General features: G+C 35.7%; 1 protein-coding gene and 1 long non-coding RNA gene across 14 annotated transcripts in view; one reads left to right on the forward strand and one right to left on the reverse strand.

Moving 5' to 3' along the window:
• The window catches only part of MRTFB (myocardin related transcription factor B), an 83,478-nt gene that overhangs the window by 50,324 nt on the left and 13,226 nt on the right, over nucleotides 1-19,928 (forward strand). For 10 of the 13 annotated variants that reach the window (XM_075767820.1, XM_075767819.1, XM_075767822.1 and 7 more), the window contains 9 exons: nucleotides 316-381; nucleotides 2,814-2,869; nucleotides 3,420-3,495; nucleotides 4,548-4,709; nucleotides 5,270-5,454; nucleotides 12,295-12,435; nucleotides 13,885-14,132; nucleotides 15,733-15,886; nucleotides 18,553-19,578. In XM_075767820.1, the coding sequence (XP_075623935.1) occupies nucleotides 316-381; nucleotides 2,814-2,869; nucleotides 3,420-3,495; nucleotides 4,548-4,709; nucleotides 5,270-5,454; nucleotides 12,295-12,435; nucleotides 13,885-14,132; nucleotides 15,733-15,886; nucleotides 18,553-19,578 (2,114 nt within the window). The remainder of the gene's footprint in view (nucleotides 1-315; nucleotides 382-2,813; nucleotides 2,870-3,419; nucleotides 3,496-4,547; nucleotides 4,710-5,269; nucleotides 5,455-12,294; nucleotides 12,436-13,884; nucleotides 14,133-15,732; nucleotides 15,887-18,552; nucleotides 19,579-19,928) is intronic. The other 3 variants (XM_075767812.1, XM_075767816.1, XM_075767818.1) reach the window with 1 other exon arrangement.
• Nucleotides 7,699-19,928, reverse strand: part of LOC142604022 (uncharacterized) — a 31,349-nt gene continuing 19,119 nt past the window's right edge. Inside the window, exons 4-5 of the long non-coding RNA XR_012837924.1 lie at nucleotides 13,578-13,633; nucleotides 7,699-11,907 (exon numbers count right to left, since the gene is read on the reverse strand). This is a non-coding gene — a long non-coding RNA (uncharacterized LOC142604022). The remainder of the gene's footprint in view (nucleotides 11,908-13,577; nucleotides 13,634-19,928) is intronic.

Genomic DNA, 19,928 nt, shown 5'->3' on the forward strand with positions numbered 1-19,928 from the left:
TAGATGTATACTTAAGACCTCTTATGAGACCTAGCTGATAGAAACAGTGGATGTATGTATAGTCCCTTTAAGAGATGTAACCGAAAAGCAGCCAACTCCAATACAACTAAGGATTGGACGCAATTGCTCCACACTATGTTAATAACAGTTGATCCTTAATGATAGGTGTCTTAGAGGTTACTGTCAGGTCTGAATACATTGGGGAAAAAATACTTCTAAAGTTGAAATACTTGGTATCTTTTGAATGGGGGGGTTTTGTACTTTAAGATGGATAGTGTGCTTACATATGAATGAATGATTGTTTTCTTTTGTCAGTACTTCAGCTAAGGCTACAACAAAGACGGACACGAGAACAGCTGGTGGACCAGGGCATCATGCCACGTAAGACTTCTGTTATTTCCAGTAATTTGTATTGCTTTACTGTATTAATTATGAACTGGGCATATAAAATAATGAAGAGAAGCATTTCTGTGAGGATCATTAAGAATAACTTAATCATTTGAAAAGACTTGTGGGACCCTTTTGGTAATCTAAATGAGTATGAAGTAAATTCATCATGCTTACCTAATGTTTTAGTTAAAATAGTCATCACAATGAAAACGCAAGGATTTGCAAACATAGTCTGATTTTCCTTTTATTTTCTCTCTTTAAATTACGGCTAATCTTACTGGAATAAATTGAATTATATAAATGAATGGACATCAATAACAAAGCCAGCAGTCTTTAAAGAGCAGGATGGCAAGGGTTGCAAAACTAAAACAAAGGACACATAGAAGTTGTGATCTATGAGCCAACAGACGTGTCTTCTGTGTCAAATCTTGCATGATGGTAGCTGTGATGTTACAGGACATGAGGCAGTGGATTAGGCTGGGCATCGTACACTGGATCATATGACCTAACGCAGAAGCTTCTGTGCCTAGGCCTTTCTGAGTATAAATACGTTTCTCAGAATATGGGAAGTGGCTTTGTGGAATTTTTTTTAATTTTTTTTTTTTTTTTTTTTAGAAAACTGTTTTGATTTTATAACATTTTTTTCCAGTTGCCAGAAGTTCCTGATCAACTTGCCACATCTGGCAAACTGTCCAAATTGGTCTAAGAGTTTTGTATGCTCTTCCAAAATAAAGATTATGTAGTGGTAAAATTTCAATGAATGCCTTCGGGTGCTATCTTTGGGAGAGTTAAAATGCTGCTAATCACCGTAGTGTGAAGTGTTTCACTAAGGCAGCAATGTCACCAAGTTCATAAATACAGTTGGAGATGTGTTATGCTGAGCTTCTGACTCTTTGGCCTGGCTACCTGCCATCCTTGACAGCTATGCAAGAAATTACCAGTTCTTCAGTAAACCATTTTTATCTCTAACTCTGTTCTACCACTGGAATTTAATTGCAGATCATAGTGCTTTGACAAGCACATTATGTCTGTAAATTTGAATATTTGTTACATTTGTATGTCTGAACTCACAGCACTTCTATTTTGAAAGTAAGTAATTGACATGCTTTATGAAATTGCACTCAGAGTCCATTTTCTCTTTTATTGATTTCAGTCTGTTAGAGATGATGGTTGTTTCAGCAGCAGCACTTTCAATACCTAAAATCAATTTAGGAATCACAAGAGGGTCCTCCTGAATATGGATATTTAGTGGCCTAGAATTCAACTGCAGTTAACTCTCTCCTTAGAGATGTTTTGGTGTTCTTCCAGTTGGGCTCCCAATGACTATGCTAATTATTTAGTGTAACATCTTCTGATTTGTTTTGGAGATCAGCCTGGCCTCAGAATGAGCGGTGCACAGAAAACATCGAGACTCCCTAAGTGAACAGTGTGGGATGAGACTGGGCTCAAGATAATAGGTCTAAGTTGTCAGAAGATTCAACTGTGAAAAGTGATTTCTTTTTTTCTTAAAACAAACAAAAACACCAGCCATTGAAAGCATATCAAAATTATGTTATTATAAATAGCCGTGTGCCCTGGTGAATTCTAGCTCAAAAGCACAGTAGTATCTTAAAGCTAATCTCTTCTTGAAGGTTTCCAAGTATGCAGCACATTTCAGATTGCTTTGCTAAAGCATCTTCACCTTCCCAGGTCTGTAGTGTTGATTATCTTCAGGAACAGAATGATCTGTTTCTTTTTGAGTGAAACCTGGGAAAAAACTTCTAAACTGTCAAAAAGCGTTAAAAATTTTGTTTTGCAGTATCTTATATCTGCCAAAAGTGTGACAAATGAGATGGATCGTGCCTGCTGCCATTTTACTTCCTTTCAACAGTCCAATTGAGATGAAGCACTCTAAGATTGATATTATTTCTAGCTGAATAGTGGTTTTTTACTCTTTTTGGCTATTTAGCAGCTAACCATCGTTCTGTTTTCTAATCGGAACATTTGGGGCTTCTACAATTTAAAAAAAAAAAACAAATCACAAATAGTTCTTAAGGGACAGTCCAGCTCTCTCTAGTAACAGCAAATATGAGGTATAGACAGATGATAAATACAGTGGAATAAATGAAACTGTTTTGGCATTCTGAACCTTACCTCATAAAATTTCTACTGTGGAACAGTTTTGGTAAATAGACCCTGGTGTACTTAGTGAAAAAGTTAACTGTTACATGGTAATACCTGTTAAATATTCCAAGTATTCTGTATAGAAGCATTGGTCATCTCTGTTAAATGTAAGTGAATACAACTAGCATGAATCAAATGTGAGCCTGGTCAGATGCAAACACAACTCTGAGATGGTGTTAAACACCCATATAAACATACTGATTAAGATATTTCTTTTGGAAATCACTGCCTGTCAATTAACTTTTACTCTCCTTTCACAGCTTTGAAAAGTCCAGCTGCATTCCATGAGCAGATAAAGAGCCTGGAGCGAGCCAGGGTAAACCAGTTTGTGTAAACTTGTAATTAACATCTGAAAATGGATAGTCAGTTGTATGTGATACTAAAGTCCCTGAGTACATGAAAAAATTATTACCATTACAGTAATAACATATGCTTTTATCTTGGAAGAATCCATTAAAATAAAATATTGGTGTCAAATCTGATCACAGATCAGGTGGGGGGAGATAAACTTATGGTCATAATAATACATAACTACCTCCAGTTAAGGATAGGATACTGGGTAAATTATGCTTGTGCATAATTTCTGTACCAAATCTATACTATTATGATTTTGTGTGGTGGTATGGGATAAAATCCAGAAACATTCCGAACTTGTTTGGGGAAGATAGAAATTCATTAGCACTGCTTAACTGATAGAAAAATAGAAGAAAACAAAACAAACCCCTCTACTGCCCATATTCTGACAGTGATGTCCACCTATTTGAATGCAACTGCAAATATTCATTGATTGGACATCAGTAATTTATCAAACTACTTTGATTTTTCTAGTAAACAGCAGTTAATGCTATTTTCTCATTCCTTTAAAGACTGAAAATTTTCTGAAGCACAAGATTCGCAGCAGGCCAGACCGGTCTGAGCTGGTCAGAATGCACATCCTTGAAGGTTTGTACCTAGCTATATGTACCTTTTGAGCTGCTATTAGAAGGAACTTCTGTTACGCACTCAGCTTTCTAACTGAATTTGGCTTTGATATGAATTATTTCTAAAGCTTGATATTTCTTTACTTCTACAGTGTGCGTTGTAATCTGTATTCTAAGTCTGTATAATAATAGATACATCTGTGGCAGTGAAAGTATTCTCAACTGTCTATTTGTTTGCAATTGCATATTGCTTTTATTCTATAATTGTAATTATACCATCGTGTGTGTACTGTTAGCGTATATATTGCTTAAATTTCTATTCATACCCTCAAATAACCTGATAGCTTTGTACTTTCCCCACCCTCCCCAAACAATCTTTAACAAACTTGACTTTTACCCTGCTTTGTTGTTTTCCTTGTTCAGGTAATTTTAAACAATAGTCTTTTTATGAATGGGGCTGTATTAATGTGTTTCACCATAATCTTTCCAAATAACCATAATCAAAGTCAATTTGATAGTTGTTAGTTTTCAAAACTTGCATTTGGATACTAAACTCAGATAGGAGTCTCCATATTGATAGATCATATCCATATTGACAGACTACCTCCATGTTTTCATTGAAATACAATTTTGAAGACTCAAATTTGTGCTAGAAGCTATGTTTAAAGGAAAACTTTTTAAGATGTTTGTCAGGAGACAATAAAAAAATCAGTGGATTAATTAAACCTCTACCACAGCTCACACTGGTACAGCATTAGAGCAGCAAGTGCTTGCTTCAGATTAGTATTTATTATTTTATATTCCCTGCTTTAATGTTGGAGATCATACAAATGTTTACCAAAAGTATTACTGCTGTTAAAAAAGAGGTTATATTTATAGAAAAACATGATCATGGGGAGGAACATCATCTACTCACTAATCTTATTTTTGCTTATTAATTTGACAATTTTCAGAATAATACTTTTTCTGCTTTTGATAAAAGTGGAATGGTTATTGCAAAGACAAGACAATGTTGTTTGTCATGAAATTGGAGAAAAGATGGAAGGGAATATTTAAATCAATACATCTTTCTAGAGACCTTTGCAGAGCCTTCACTACAAGCCACTCAGATGAAACTGAAGAGAGCTCGGTTGGCAGATGATCTGAATGAGAAGATTGCTCAGAGGCCTGGCCCTATGGAACTGGTAGAAAAAAATATTCTTCCTGTAGATTCCAGCGTTAAAGAAGCTATAATAGGCAAGTAGAAGTCCCACAGCTTCTATCAGATATGGCATTGTGGAAAAATAATAATTTAACTCTTGAGGATAAAGGTCACTAGAAGAAAACATACTCAAAGCTTATTACTACTTATTCTTTCAGCTTCCGAGTCCTAAACTCTGTCATCATTTAATTAAAATTATCCTGTTTTTCTTTCAAACTAAGTTAGACTTATATAGTTGGAGTATAATACTGTCTTTGAAAAGACTTGTTTCTTAATAAAAACTATTACAAAATAATCAAATATATGTGACCATTACTCAATCTGTCATAGGTATCTGTGCACTCCACGTGTTGAACGTACCTTTTAATCTCTTGTTGAAACAACTTCTGCTATGCACTTAATTTTATCGATTGTTTGAATATGATTTAATGTGCCTGCCATATTAAAAACACAATAAATATTTATGTACCATACGTTTAGACTGTGCTGAAAACTTAACCATTTTCTAGCAATTAGCTAATTCTGCCACCAACGTCTAAATTTAATTTGTGTAACTAAAAAAATTGTTTTGCTTGTTTCTTTGTGAACATTCTAGCAGTTGGACAAGATAATTATCCTCAAGCTTTGGATGATTATTCATTTGATGAAGACAGCAGTGATGCTTTATCACCAGATCAGCCAGCCAGCCAAGAATCCCAGGGTTCAGCAGCTTCCCCTGGTGAGCTGAAAACAAGTGACTCACCATCACCAATAACACCAAATGCTACTACGTCAACACAGGTACAGTTTTTAAATGTTGAAACAAAATCTTCACAGTATGTTTTTTGGTCTGGCATTATAGAAATGGGGCATAGTTTCACATGGAATGAATACGTTTGCTGTTGCAAAGGAGTGTCTGGGACTCCATTTTCTGTTTGGGAGTGTATAGACTAGAACTCTGGCTTAGCTGTTGGCAGTGCTGAAATTCCCATAGACTGTAGTAAAGCCATAAATTCACTAAAAATCATTATGGCTCATAGAAGATCTACAGCTTTCCCAGAAGTTGTTTAAAAGGTCATCTCCATGGTTTCCTGCAGCTGTTACTGATTATTTAATGTCTGTCTTCATTCTGGTCTTGAATTTGTTTAGAATTAAAGTTAGCTGAAAGAACAGTTGCCATCAGTTCCATTATCTCCAGAAAAGTCCATAAAAAAATAAGGTTTCCCACATGATTTAAATGTTCTCTCCTATAGTTTTAAAATACTGCCTAAGGAATTTATTATTTAAGAAATAAAAATAACCTTTATGTTGATTTTTCTATGAGGTTTTTAGTATTTTTCTCAAGTTACAAAGAAAGTAACGAGGTCTGCCTCTGCAAATGTTGTCTTTATAATAGAGCATTTAAATGGATGAGGATTTAAAGAACAGCGGATTTGAATGAAAATGCTTGACTGTTTTCACAAGAGTTGTAAAAATTAGTTTTGAAAGAGAACTCTTACAACAATTTTATTTTGTGATTTGAAATAGACAGTGACATCACACACCCTACCTTTAAACACATTATAAAAGTGCTGATGTAAAATAATTTGCCAAAACAGTAATGAAACAAACATCATGTGCTACAAATGAAATTCTTTGGTCATATTAGCTACTGAAAACGCAGGATTATATGCATAATCAGTTATCTGGATGCTTTCTAGAATATCTTGAACAGTGCTTGCTTCACGGCTCTTTATCTTCACCTTTGAGTTAATCAGTAAGTTTATTCATTAATGAGATGTGTATTTATTTAAAGGTTACTATGGCTTAAATGGATTGTTTATGATGTTTTCTGTCATACCTCAGGTAGTAATTTTAAACTCACTAACTTCAGCTCAGTTGAAGAGAAGGCTTTGCTTTTAACTAGATTTCTGCAACTTTAATGGAACTTTTTCTCTGGATAGAGAGACATGGGTTTTCATCACAGTATTATATATACGTATGAAGTGACTTACAAATGACAACAGTTTAATAATATTGCACTCAGTTTTGTGTACTTGGTATCAATAAACCATGTGTGTATAAGGAAACACAGAAATTTCAGTAATGCCATTTTTGTTTAATTAGCTGAAATGTTGTGTATTAATTTGAGCAGTATTCTTTAAGCAGAAAGTGTGAATATGATGGAAATTCAAAAGCTTTAGCACTTTAACTTGTTTCATTTCATGCAAGTCTGTACCTGGTAAAAGCAAGTTGTTTTAGCCTATATAACACAAACATTAAAATACTTTAATCTGAAAGAATTTAAGAGTGTATCAAAATTTGACCAATACCTGAATGGTACTACTATAAATGTGTAACGTTATTCAGGTTAATGTTGATCAACTGTAATCTATAACGAATATTTTTCAGGAGGACTTCCTAAGAGTATTCCTTCATTACTTTCTCCACTACACAAAGGAGAAAAAAGATGCATAGCCTTGTAGTTCAAATTATTTTCATGCTTATTGTTTTATTAAGCATTCTTTCGGAAAATGCATTTATTTATATATTTAAATTCTCAGAGGGCTCTACATAGGGAACTGTGCTGCAATTTATAAATTAAGACATGAACAAAAGATAAGACAGAACTGCACACTGAGTTCTTACTGTATAAAGTAATGTTAAATTAAACAGTTAAATGTGAGATGAATATTGTTCGTCCTCCAAAAATGATGTTGTCTTAATGACCATGAATACTTGACATCTGAGTAGTTCAGGATCTGGAATTACTATAGTAGATAGAAAAAGTATTGCTAAGTTCATATTCAAAAACAATGCTGGACACAAAGTACAGCACATCCGCTTTATTTCATTGTTCCCTAACGTACCTATTAAGATGTGAACTGGGATTTATGTCACGAGAATGTAATTTGTGTTGAGTAAATTGAAAACAAACCACATGAAATTAGATTCCTAAGTAAAGAGTTAGGTTCCTAATGGAGAATTAAATAAAAATTCTCAAAGCAATACATGCCAGAAGTTTTTCAAGTAAAAGATTTTCAAGTAAAAGTTTTTCAAGAAGCATAAGATAGATATGTGATTGCAACAACAAAATAACAGAGCACTTGAACTTGATTGAAAAAGCACTTCAGATAGGACTTCAGTCCTTTGCTTATGGATTTCATAACATATTACAGCCGCTTCTGTGCGCAGATCTAAAATGCAAAGCTGCTCTTCTGCAGAATAAAACAGATGCTTACCTTGTTGTTCCTTCTGAAATAAAGAATAACAGCACAGCATGTCTCTACAGGAGATGTATCTGGGAAATTGCTCCTTCATTCTATTAATTTCCTCTGACAAATTTTACATCTTATTACAACATAAAATACAAAGAATGTTTTGAAAACAGTGGAGTGCTGCCAGAGTTCTTTTCAAGGCTTCCTCCTCCACACACTTCCAGGCCTCCAAGGATGTAAGACAACTTTCAGAACCTTCAGCTCTCGTTGACTGATGACCTAAAACTTGCTTTAACGTGATGTATATGCATCTGGTAAGAATTAGGCATTTTAAGCAAACCACTCTAAACGGATCAAATTGTGGTGTTCACAACTCTGAAGGCATTAAACAGTTATCTTCAAAACAGCTGAAGTATTGTGCTTGAGGAGACAGAATATAATGACTTTTAAAAATATATTCACTGTAGCCTGCTGACCTGCTAGATGCTTACTTGCAGTTAGAAGAAAAGGTCCAGAAATCATATTATCTGTAACTGGAAATAGAAGGTCTGTTCAAAGGATATAATCTTTACTTTATGAAGTAAAGTTGAGACCTGTTAATTTAGAGTTTTTTAATTTAAAAATTTATCAAGTAAATGCTATGCATGGTTCATTGCCTCATCTAACACTTCCAGGTAAAATTGGGAAGTCTGTAAAAAGCTTTGTATTTCATGTAGCTATTATTCCTTTGTAGTTTAGGATAACAGACTAACGTAAGGAAAAAGTAATTTACTCTATGGCAAGAGGAGAATGTTTAACACTGTAGGTTTTGAGCAATATGAATTAAAGAGGTGGGGGGTTTTTTGGGTTGTGAGGGTTTTTTTGGTTTGGGGTGGGTTTTTTTGGAAAGTTACTAACTTTTCCATTTTAAAGAGTTTTGTTGTGCTGTCATCATGGAGTCGTTTTCATAGCCTATAAAAGGTTGCTAAATAGTATGCTTGAAGTCAAGTTATTTGTTTGGGTTCATGAAGGATCCAGATGATGAATGGTAAAAGATTATGTATGAATAAGCTGAAATATCAAACATTTAAAATGCTTTTTAGATGGGACTTCAGTGAAAGAAAGTTTAAGAACCAGAGAAAATCTTGATCATTAGAATTCTCCTGTGCTTTATGGTAATACTGTACATGACACTTAGATTCAAAGACAAACTAAGTGCTTTTTAAAATGTTACCGCTATAACTAGAATAAGCCTTTTAAACTTGATCACAACAGGAAAGCAATATGTTGGGATACAGCATCCAGAAGTCTTTTTTTTAAAGGGTAAGTCCCTCTAAGGTCTCCTGCCAATTCTTATGCACGTCCAGCAAATAACAGATACTGTGTAGATACCGGAGGCTTTCCAGAGCAAACACTTTGAAAGCTGGATACAAAAATAGAGGCATTTATATCTTTAGCCTGCCACCATAAACTGACACAACTCCAAGACAGGCATGTGTGCAGTGTTTCAGTGAGTAGGCATGGCATACTAAGTATTGCAGTTTAGTAAAGCAGTATTTCCTCTGGATGACTGCACTACAGAAGGATCAAAACCACTGTACAGATAGGTTACAGCAAGCTAGCTATAGCTGCCTGTTGACAGCTGATGGTTGGAGGTGCAGCAAAATGTATAAAAGAAATGCAGAGATAGAATATTATTATAATTTAATTATAAGAAAAGTCGGAGAGCTTAGTGCATGCAGACTGGCAGCTTGATAATTGCCATCACAGAAATACAAAAGAACCAGGACATAAAGTTGCAAAATGTGTACAAAATGTTTTTAGCAAACTGATTTTAGTCCTTTGTGGTACAATCTCATGGAAGAATAGGGGAGCACAAGAAGAAATGAATTAGGGAGAAGTACCCATCTGACTTAATTAGAATGCAAGGGTTTAAAATGTATTCTGAAGAAAAAGGATATTTACTGATAAGAATATAAGGGAAATGGATGGGCTTTTATAAAAGGAATATTGTACTAGGCAATCTAATTGCTTTCTTAAACAATGGAAATACAGCTGGTCTCATCTGTCTGGATTTAATACTGTATGGTATTAAGCAAAACTGGAGAAGATGGAGATAGGCAGAGATCAGACAGAAAGAAGTAAGTATTGAGTTGAAAAGAGATTGATAATAGTGCTCTGCAGGAGTTGATTTGGGGACGTTCTGGTTTCATGTTACCATTAACAACCTTAACATAAGAACGGGTCGTGTAACAAAAATCGGAAGGCACAGAGTTGGATGGTTGTTATGCAGAAAGTACTGGTTGATTTGACTTTCAGGAGAGAAATGGAATTCCAATAGAATGGAATAGTTCTGAAAAAGAAAAATACACAACATCTCTCTTTCCAATGAAAAAGAAACGTGGAAACCTGGGCACTCTGACTCAAGAGAAAGCTGAGGAGGAAGAGAGTTGGGGTGCATTGGCCAGCAGTGAAGTGACTGTGAGCTACTGCGTACTTCCTCTGTAAAACTGCATGTCAGAAGAAATGATTCCAGTAGAAGTGCTGATGCTACTGTAAGGATCCAGTGAGACCCCACATGGAATATCCTGTACATTTCCAGTTACTTATATCCAACAAAGACTCATGAAAACAAAAACAAGAAAGGATGATCAGAGAATTGAAAATCTTTTATGAGAAAAGAATAAAAATTACTTTATGTAGCTAGAAAAACAAGGGCTGAGATCTGTTTATGTGCAGAGTCTATATCCCATTGGAGGGATATTCACTACAGAAGGAAATTGGTTTTAAATCAGAAAACAATTTCAGCACAGAAAAAATTGATACAACAAAGTTAAGCTCAGTGAAGTTTGGTTATTATGTAGGAAGACTTCTGGGAATTTTCTGGTAGACGTAGTGGTGCCAGGAAGAGAATAATAATAATAAAGTCCTAAGCTTATATGGAATTTTTAAGTTTATAGAAGAAATTATACACATGATGTTTCTAACAGCAAGGGAGCAAACTCAGTAAAGTTCAGGCTACTAGATCATACCTACGCAGTAATATAATTGTGCTGACAGTCAAATACAGAAGAAATGTACATCTTGGCACAGAGGTGCAGTTGCCATCAAAATACAGTAGGAAGCTATCTCTTCAAAATAAATCTGCTCTGCTGCTGCACAATCATCCTGAAACAAGAAGTTCATTTTCCTATGTTGATGTTTGACATTCATGAAAGAGAGGCTTTTCTGATAGCACTGGTTTGGGTGTAAGATTCTCCTTGTGTACTCAAGATTCTGATGTCACAGACAGAAAATAGTGAAGGCTTCAATTCTGTACCGATAAAGCAGTGTAACTTCAGTAGGCTGCTTCAGTATACATGTACTGTGTCTTGGGTCGAATTTTAATGTTGCTTCAAGCAGAGTAATAACAACTGGTGGTATCTCTAACAATGCATTACATTCTTCCTTTAATTATTTTTAACTCATCTCCTCTTTTATTTATAATTAATAGCTTTTAAAAAATATTTTTCTGTATGTAGTTGCATATAAAAGTTTAGAAATTAGTTATATACTTGAAATCTCTAATTCTTTGGTTCTAGAAGCCTTCATATATGAAACCTGGTAATGCTAACAAGAAAAGAAATTTGACATTACCCTTTCCTGTAATTCTGACTGACTACCTTCTATAGAAGATGTCTTTTTTTTATCCTTATGCCAGGAGCAAAAGTACAGCTGTCAGTTCTAGAAGAATTTTGCAATTATAAAGTTAAGAACTGGCATCAATTAGTTAATCTGATTCTGGGCTACCAAACAGAGACAATACACGTTAGGAGCAGTTTAACTTGACAGTTAGCAGCAGATAGCAGCATTGACTTGAATGGGTGAGGTTACTCCTGAAGGTCCTTACAGCACTTTTTTATGATTTTCTAAGAGAGAAAGAAAATGTTTTCATTATATTTATTTGTTTTCATGTATGTTAAAAGGAGAAAAGAATTCTGCAAATTAAAACAGTGTAAAGGTTATGAAAACAAAGCCCCTTCTGAGGGCTTTTTTTGTATGTTGTCATACATCCTTTTTTGGTTATCATTCCTTTTACCTGCAGAAAAAAAACAATAAAAATTAAGGAAAATGTTAATGTTGGAAAAATACTACGAAAAGTGATGTTGAAATCAATTACTGTTTTGCTTTGGTGAAACTAGAAGTAAACCTATACTGGTAAAAACAGATTTTGGGATACATTTACATGCAGTAGTTAAAATGCAAACTAAGAAGTCAAGGTAAGAAACCAGTTTATCTTATTTGCTGTATTTGAAGTGTGCCAAAATGTACACAAAAAGTCCTGCTTTTGCCATTCCTCCTAAAAATATTTTGTGAATTTGACATGATAGTAAATTGTTTTAACCTTTTCACTTTTTTTTTTTCCCAATTAGATGGTGGATGTTTTTAATGTTTCTCTCTTTCCTTATATTTTTTTTAATACTAGTATCCACCTTTAACCTCTCCAGTTCCTGAATTTCTCAAAACTCCCTCTACAATCGAGCAGCACGCTACACGTTCTACTACTACAACCACCCTGACCACGAATACTGTATCTTCAGCAAAGCCTGGGCCAACATTAGTAAAGGTAGGTATCTGTAATAATGGCATCTGAGGACTATAGTGCCTATAACTAACAACAACTTTTGTTAGTGTTCAGGAGAATGTACTGGGTTGTTGACTGAAAGCTTTTGTATGTTAAGATCAACCATTAACGTTTGTAGGGACAGGCTCATTATTTCAAGAAGTCCTAACAGTACAAAAGTTTTCAAGCAGAATTATGCATTACATTTGCTATGGAAGGTTTTAAGAAGTAAGGACAATAGATTTTTGCAATATTGAGTTTCTACTTTCTATTGGTGAAATTATTCTTATCTAGTTTTGTATGGAGAATAATTATTAAATTAGGAACAGAGGCAAATTATTATTAAAATAGGAACAGAGGCAACCACATTCATAGTCTACCTGTAACCAAACTGGTGAACGGCTTTGTTCCTTTTCCGCAACTATTTTCTTAGCTCATTTATTGTAGAAGCAGAACACGCTGTGTGAGAGAAGTTTACTGTATCTTTGTGTTAGAATATCAGAAGAACATACTCAATTCTCTTTACTGCACTGACCTAGCCAGCAGCATGGAAAATTTTTTCAAATACAATTAGATAGGGAGTTGTGTTAGAAGATGCCTATAATATTTCATTTCAGCAATTTTGCCAAAGGTCTTCAGCTGCGTAATGATATGTATGTAGACTTCTATCTAATTGTGTGAAATTAATTCTCAGTTAAATTTACAAGGATGACCTCTAATAGTTGATTTCTAGTATAAATTTGGCTATATCCAGTGAAATCACTGGACTTGTACCACCTTACTTAATGCAGAACCTTAATGACAAATTCAGATATCCCTCAAAACAGGCTATTTGTGTAATAAATGTGCATGGATCAACACAGGATTTCTGCTGTGTGATACCTTCTGTATGACTAGGTAACTGCCTTCAACTTTTCACCCAAAATAATTTCAAAGAGCTTGTAAAGGAAGAGTGTTTCACCACATATGCAGGTATTGCTAATGAGGATACTGCTGAAAGTTTCATAAGAGTAATCCTGTAATTTATAAGACTGTCCATGCTTTTAATCTAGACCTCTAAGTACTTCTGACCTGCAGGTGTTTACAGACGGACTTTAAGATACTAGCTTTTACTTGCATGAAGTGCCAAGTGGCTTTGAACTTACCTGTTGAAGAATGCCTCTTTGCAGTGACAGGTCATCCCTGTCTTCATTTGTGCCATCTATTACAAAAACATTCACAAACTGTTATTTGATGACCCCTTCTTGTGTACAGTGTAAACCAGCTGGAGTACATTTAACTTTTCAAGGATGGTGAGCGATCCTTTTGGGCAAGTTTGCAGGGATAATTGCATTCAGCAACTCCTTGCAGTAAATGTGCTTGCTCCTGTATGCTATATCTTTGTACCTTGCATAACCGCTTGTAAATGAGATGTCTGTTAGAGTTGTTTCAATCTTTTCCATCCATAAACAGCAAAGCCACCCAAAGAACCCAAACGATAAGCATCGGAGCAAGAAATGTAAAGAACCTAAGCCAAGGGTGAAAAAATTGAAGTATCATCAATATATTCCACCTGATCAGAAAGGTGAGAAAAATGAGCCACAGATGGACTCCAACTATGCTCGTCTGCTACAACAGCAGCAACTGTTTTTGCAGCTGCAGATCCTGAGCCAACAGCAACAACACTACAACTACCAGACAATTCTACCTGCACCACTGAAGTATGTGAAGTATTGTTTGTGTCCTTTAAAGAAAAGATACATACATCAGTTATAGACTTCATGCTTTAGAAGTAAATGTGTTTTGCAAATGTTAAGAGATGGTTGGAAGCCAAAAAAACTTGAATGGCAATGTGCATCACTGCGGGTATTATTTGCCTCATTTAACAAGGTGATGAGGTGGTTCTGTTGTTAAAATACTCCTGAAGTCTGACAAGCCTTTAAGTGGTCCTAGTTATTTTTGTGTGACATGGAAACAGAACCTCCTACCTGTCAGATGTGTTTTTTCTGACCAGACGCATATTTGAAACTCAAAAGCATTTTTGCAGAAGCAAGGAAGTTTTGACACCATTTTCACTCAGATATGACATAGGTAGGCAGAGCAAAGAGAAGTTTACAGATGGTGGCTTTTACAAAGACAGGTACTATTGTGTTTTTATTGTCTTTTTACATCAGTTTCACAGACCGCATTTTTGCAGTTTACAAATAGAAGAAACAGTATTTTAAATTAGGTAAAATTTCTATATTGCTTATAGCCTCATCTCTGATGCTTATGAGAGTTCCTCGTCAGTGTTTAGCACTTTTAACAGAAGTACACTTTCTGATTTATAGGTAGAAGCAGTCAGAAAAATAAATCATCAAATAGTTGCCAGCACTCTGTAGCGTATGAGACACTGACTATCTGCAGAGTTTCATTCTCACCAAGACCAATCGTTTCCTATAAGTGCTTACAATGTAATGTGCCACAGTCGCACAACCCTACATTCAAATGACTTTGAACTGTTTTGGGGTTTGGGGTGGTTTTTTGTGGGTTGTTTGGTTGGTTTGTTGTTGAGGGTTTTTTTGGGTTGGGTTTGCTTTTTTTTTAAAATGAGTTTTCACTGAGTTATTTTTCCTCACCAAGTAAGGCTAGAAAAGTTAAAGATACCATCTGTGGTTATATTTATAATTACCATGTATCCTAACATTTGGACTAGAGATGTTTCTGCCTGCTTACCCACGCTTCTTATGTTCCGTTTACTGACATTTCAGAAACATTTCTTCATAAATCAGTTGAACGAAATAGAAGAGCTGACTTACGGTACCTAGTGTAAATTATGGCATTTTTAAATTTTTTACAATTATTTTGAGATCCTTGTATGAGATTCTTCTTAGGAGTACAGCTGATAAAAAAATGCATCATCTTCAGATCCATTAGACATGCATGTAGGTTTGATACATAGAGTTCAATATTGTGAGGGGGTTTTTTACTGATGTCAAACAAAAAAGTGACTAGTTGCCCTAGCTGATGATTAATTTGTATAAACTGATTCTGCAGTCCATAGTATCCTTCAGGGATGCCATGACAATAATAAAAACTATGAAGCATAAATCAGTACACTTAAGGGAAAATAAAATAACAACATACTACTCTGTTGTTTTCTTACCTGTGCTGTTTTACTAAAAATACTTAACGGTAATGTCTTATGTTAAATATGTATTTGTAAAAAAAGATTTATTCGTTAACTTGATAGACACTAGATTCAGAATCACAGCTTCTTGATTGAAAACATAATATATTTAGTATTGACATTATTGTCCCCCTTTTTCTTATCACTTGAAGGCCACTGAATGACAAACAGAGCAACAATGGGAATACGCAACTGAATACTTTGAACAACAGCACACCAACATCAGCTGCCAGCTCACCAAGACAGAATAGTAATATTCCTAGCCGGAAACCAGGACCTCTACCTTCAAGCTTGGATGACTTGAAGGTAAAAAAATAAAAGGGATTTGTCCATTCCTGTGCATCACTGTAGGTTATAACTTGCAAACTGTAACAGTCAAGAATAAGCCTGGATATTATTTACCAATGAAAACTGTTCTTTTAACTGTTTAGAATAAGGTAGTCAAAGTTTTCATACACAAGTCTTCTAGACTTAAATCTTTGTTTTGTTTTAGCTGCCTCACATGCATATGTTCTAGAAATGACATTTCTTTCCCAAAGAATTAGAAGAGGCAGAAGAATTTCAGACAGATTGTATAAGTACATAATTTGATACCTTGTGTAAAATATGAAGTGCACTCATGTGAAGTTCTGGCCTAGGTAGATTTACACACTGGAACAGTAACTTCCTCATCACAATTTTAGTATATCAATGAAGAGGTTTAGTTAAGCAGTATAAATTAAGATGCCCTAATAATAACATATTCAGAGAGGTCACTGCTCTAATGCCAGAGATGATCTTACCTGAGTTCAACACATCATCTGAAAATGAACACTAAATTTTGTAAGGGCTTATTGAAGTTGTAAATTCTGTTCAATCTGCAGTATGAAGGCACTGCATGGAATATTCTTCCTTCAGAAAAGATGAACAGGAATTAATACTGTGAGGGACCTATGAAAATGAATCTGAAGCAGCTTGGTGGGGGGTTATCCTTTCAATAGCAATTAACACGAATGTGCCAAACCTGAGCGGAGGAGTAGGGACATCTAGTGGGCAGTTTACTCATTTCTCCCTTCCTTTACCAAGGTGTTGGGTTTCTAAGGGATGGGAGTGAGTATTTTTAGACCTGAAGGGATAAAAAGGTTTTGCAAGGTCAGATTCCCAAGACAGTAATGTATGATTGTCAGTTAAAGCCAATCTTTTAATATGAAACATCTATAAAATGTAATTCAAACAACAGCGTTTGAAACAAGCTTTTCAAACTTTAAGTTGCTAACTTTTGAAGATATTTAAGTTAATATCTGAATTTGTGCTTTGCAGTGATTAAAGCTGTTCATTTATCCATTTCTGCATAATTTATTGGTATTTCTGCTAATGTGGTAACAGTAACGTAAGCCATACTTGCAGACCTGCTGCTTCTGCAATTCTGATTGGGAATTCAGAAATGCATTGTTGAAAAACAGGAAAAATTGGAGTGAACTCTCAAGCAAGTGTAGAGGCTACCAGATTGGGGGAAACAGCTGATAATCATTGTTAGGTAGATAGTTATTTAATATAAAAGTGCTGTGGTTCAGAGATGATATTGTCACGGAACTATACAAACTAGGCCAGTCCAGTTAACAATCAAATAAAAGTATTTATTTTACAAGATGGAAGGGGAAAAACTAGTTTTGTTCTAACTGAAACCACACTGGCTCCAACATACATTAACAATCCACAGGTTCAGGATGTTGGCTGGGATATTAATACTACACCACTGACTTAAGAGCTCCTAAGGTTTATGGTTGATGACCCAAAATGCACAAAGTCACTCACCTGTGCAAGATGAGGTCTCTCAATCTGTACAGAAAATGAGCCGTAGGTGGCATCCCAACCCACAGGGAGAGCCTCCGACCACAGACGCACTGCCCCGAGGGAGACCAACTCAAGATGGCCCTCTCATGGGACTCCATTTATACCTAATTCAAATCTGACCTGTGGTCATATATGGTCGCATAGGTCCCTATTGGCCAAAGACTTCAGCTTTGTCTCCTGTCAGCTGAAACTGCCACTGCCCTGTGGGCGTAATTCAAACTGTGGCGGGAGGGTTTTCCCCCCGCAGGCTTTGTCAGGGCAGGTGCATCTGCCACAGTTATACAAATGGATTGCTGTGATTTTTCAGAATTTCCAAATCATGAAGACTTCTAACTTAAAATTCTAGACTGGCAAAGTACTGAAATATGACTGAGGTCACTACCTTTTATTCTTTTAGAGTTGATTCTAGCATACATATAGCCCAATATGTACATCTAATCTACAATTAGATGCAGTGTATGTATATCATAAACAAAAGCCATTCATTGTTTTTAATTGATATTTTGAAGCACAGAATTAATTCACACTTAACACATTTGCACTTCACTTTGTAAGCTTATTAGAAAAATGAGAACAGTTTTCTATCAAAAATTAGATAAATTTTGACTGCTTATACTTTTTATGTTTGTAAAAGAAACCCAGATGGCATATAGCTGTAACTGTTCAGTTGCTAATTAGCGCGCCTTTTGCGTTTGGTGGGTCTATTGAATTATCCAACTGACCTGATAAAATTTCTCAGAAATAGATCTGTCTTGATGGTGTAACAGAGGGTTTCAGCCTGCTAGTGATGGCTGCACCGCTGCCATTGTCTGCAGGTTTGCTTCAGAAGTTTTTTAGCCCAGAATTGGAGCTAAATTAATGTTCATTTTCCCATTTTGAATATTTATGAAAAATCAGCATAACTTTGCTACTATTCATTGTACAACAACTGAACACGAGTGCAGTTTTGGCCACTTAAAACAGTGAAAGTAAGTAGCAGGTCATGGAAATGTGCTCATGGATCATGCATGCTGTCAGAACCCAGAGGTGTATAACTACTGAATATGCTGGAAAATATTTTTTCTTAGTAAGATGTAATAAGGTAGAATGTATATAAGTCTCAATTTTTTTTTTTTTTTTGCTATCATGCTTTATTTCAGGTAGCGGAGCTTAAAATGGAGTTGAAATTGAGGGGATTACCAGTGTCTGGAACAAAAACAGATCTTATTGAGCGTCTGAAACCCTACCAAGATCTTAATAACAATGGGGTTGCTACTAGTAGCTCTGTTACAGTAACCACTTCTACTGGGGCCACAAGTAACACTGGGGAAGTGACTGTGGCATTTCCTGTTGCAACACTAAATAAACCAGTGGCTAATACGATATCTAGCTTTCCTCCAGAAAAGACATCTACCGGATCTGGCTGCAAAGTAGTAAATACTGAAAACATTAGCTCTCCTTTGCCTATATCTCCCTCTCCTTCAGAACAATCTAGTCTAAGCACAGATGATACTAGTATGGCAGATACTTTCACAGAGATGATGACCATGATGTCACCATCCCAGTTCTTAAGTACTTCACCACTAAGAGCAAATATGAGTGATGATAATCAGAATCGCAGTAGTGGAAGCATCTCAACCATGGAGTTTGATGTTGCAGAAAAGGACCGCAAGCTTCAAGAAAAAGAAAAGCAGATTGAAGAACTCAAAAGGAAACTGGAACAAGAGCAAAAACTTGTGGAAGTACTGAAAATGCAACTTGAGGTTGAAAAACGGGGACAACAGCAACAGTCTCAGGCTTCTGGTAACTCAGCTGCTTTGGAACAGAAGCAATTCAATGCTGCTGTCAAAGATGAAAATGCTCTTACTGACTGCTCTACTACAAGTCAGTCTGTACCTGTAGCTAGTCATGCTTTAGGACAATCGGTATATACTAGTGGCCAGAATCCAGTTGCCAAAAAGGCAGTTGTTATCAAGCAGGAGATACCTGTGGCCAAAGCCGAACCTCAGAATGCCATTTCTCAATTCTATGTTAATGCACAGAGGCAGCCACAAACTGCAGTTGTTGCCCAACCTCAAGCTTTATTAACTACCCAAGGAACTGCACAGCTGCTCCTTCCACTATCTATCCAGGGACCGAATTCTACCACTGCAGTGCAGCTACCAGTTGGAAATATAAAGTTGCAGGTAAGGGTGGAGTTTTTTCATCATATTAACTGCATGGCACTATTTGCCTGATGTAGTATAAATAGGTAAATGTGCTGCTTGTAAGATTAACTTAAAAATCAGGCTTAGCCTGTTTCTGCTTTAGGAAAAAGAGTAGAAAAACTTAAGAGCCAGTCTCTTTATAACTTCTAGTACTTGCTGTCTTTGTGACTTTTGTTCCCAGATGCTCCGTTTAACCTGTTGGTCTAAGGCAGAATTAAGCATATACTTCCCAGTGGCATTATTGGGACATAGCTAGATGATAGCCCTTGCCACCCACATGGTTATTGTGTCAGCAATGTATTCTTTCAGCTCCACTGTGTGCTTGGCTG

The sequence above is a fragment of the Balearica regulorum genome, chromosome 15 (assembly GCF_011004875.1).
Source record: "Balearica regulorum gibbericeps isolate bBalReg1 chromosome 15, bBalReg1.pri, whole genome shotgun sequence".
NCBI lineage: Eukaryota > Metazoa > Chordata > Aves > Gruiformes > Gruidae > Balearica > Balearica regulorum.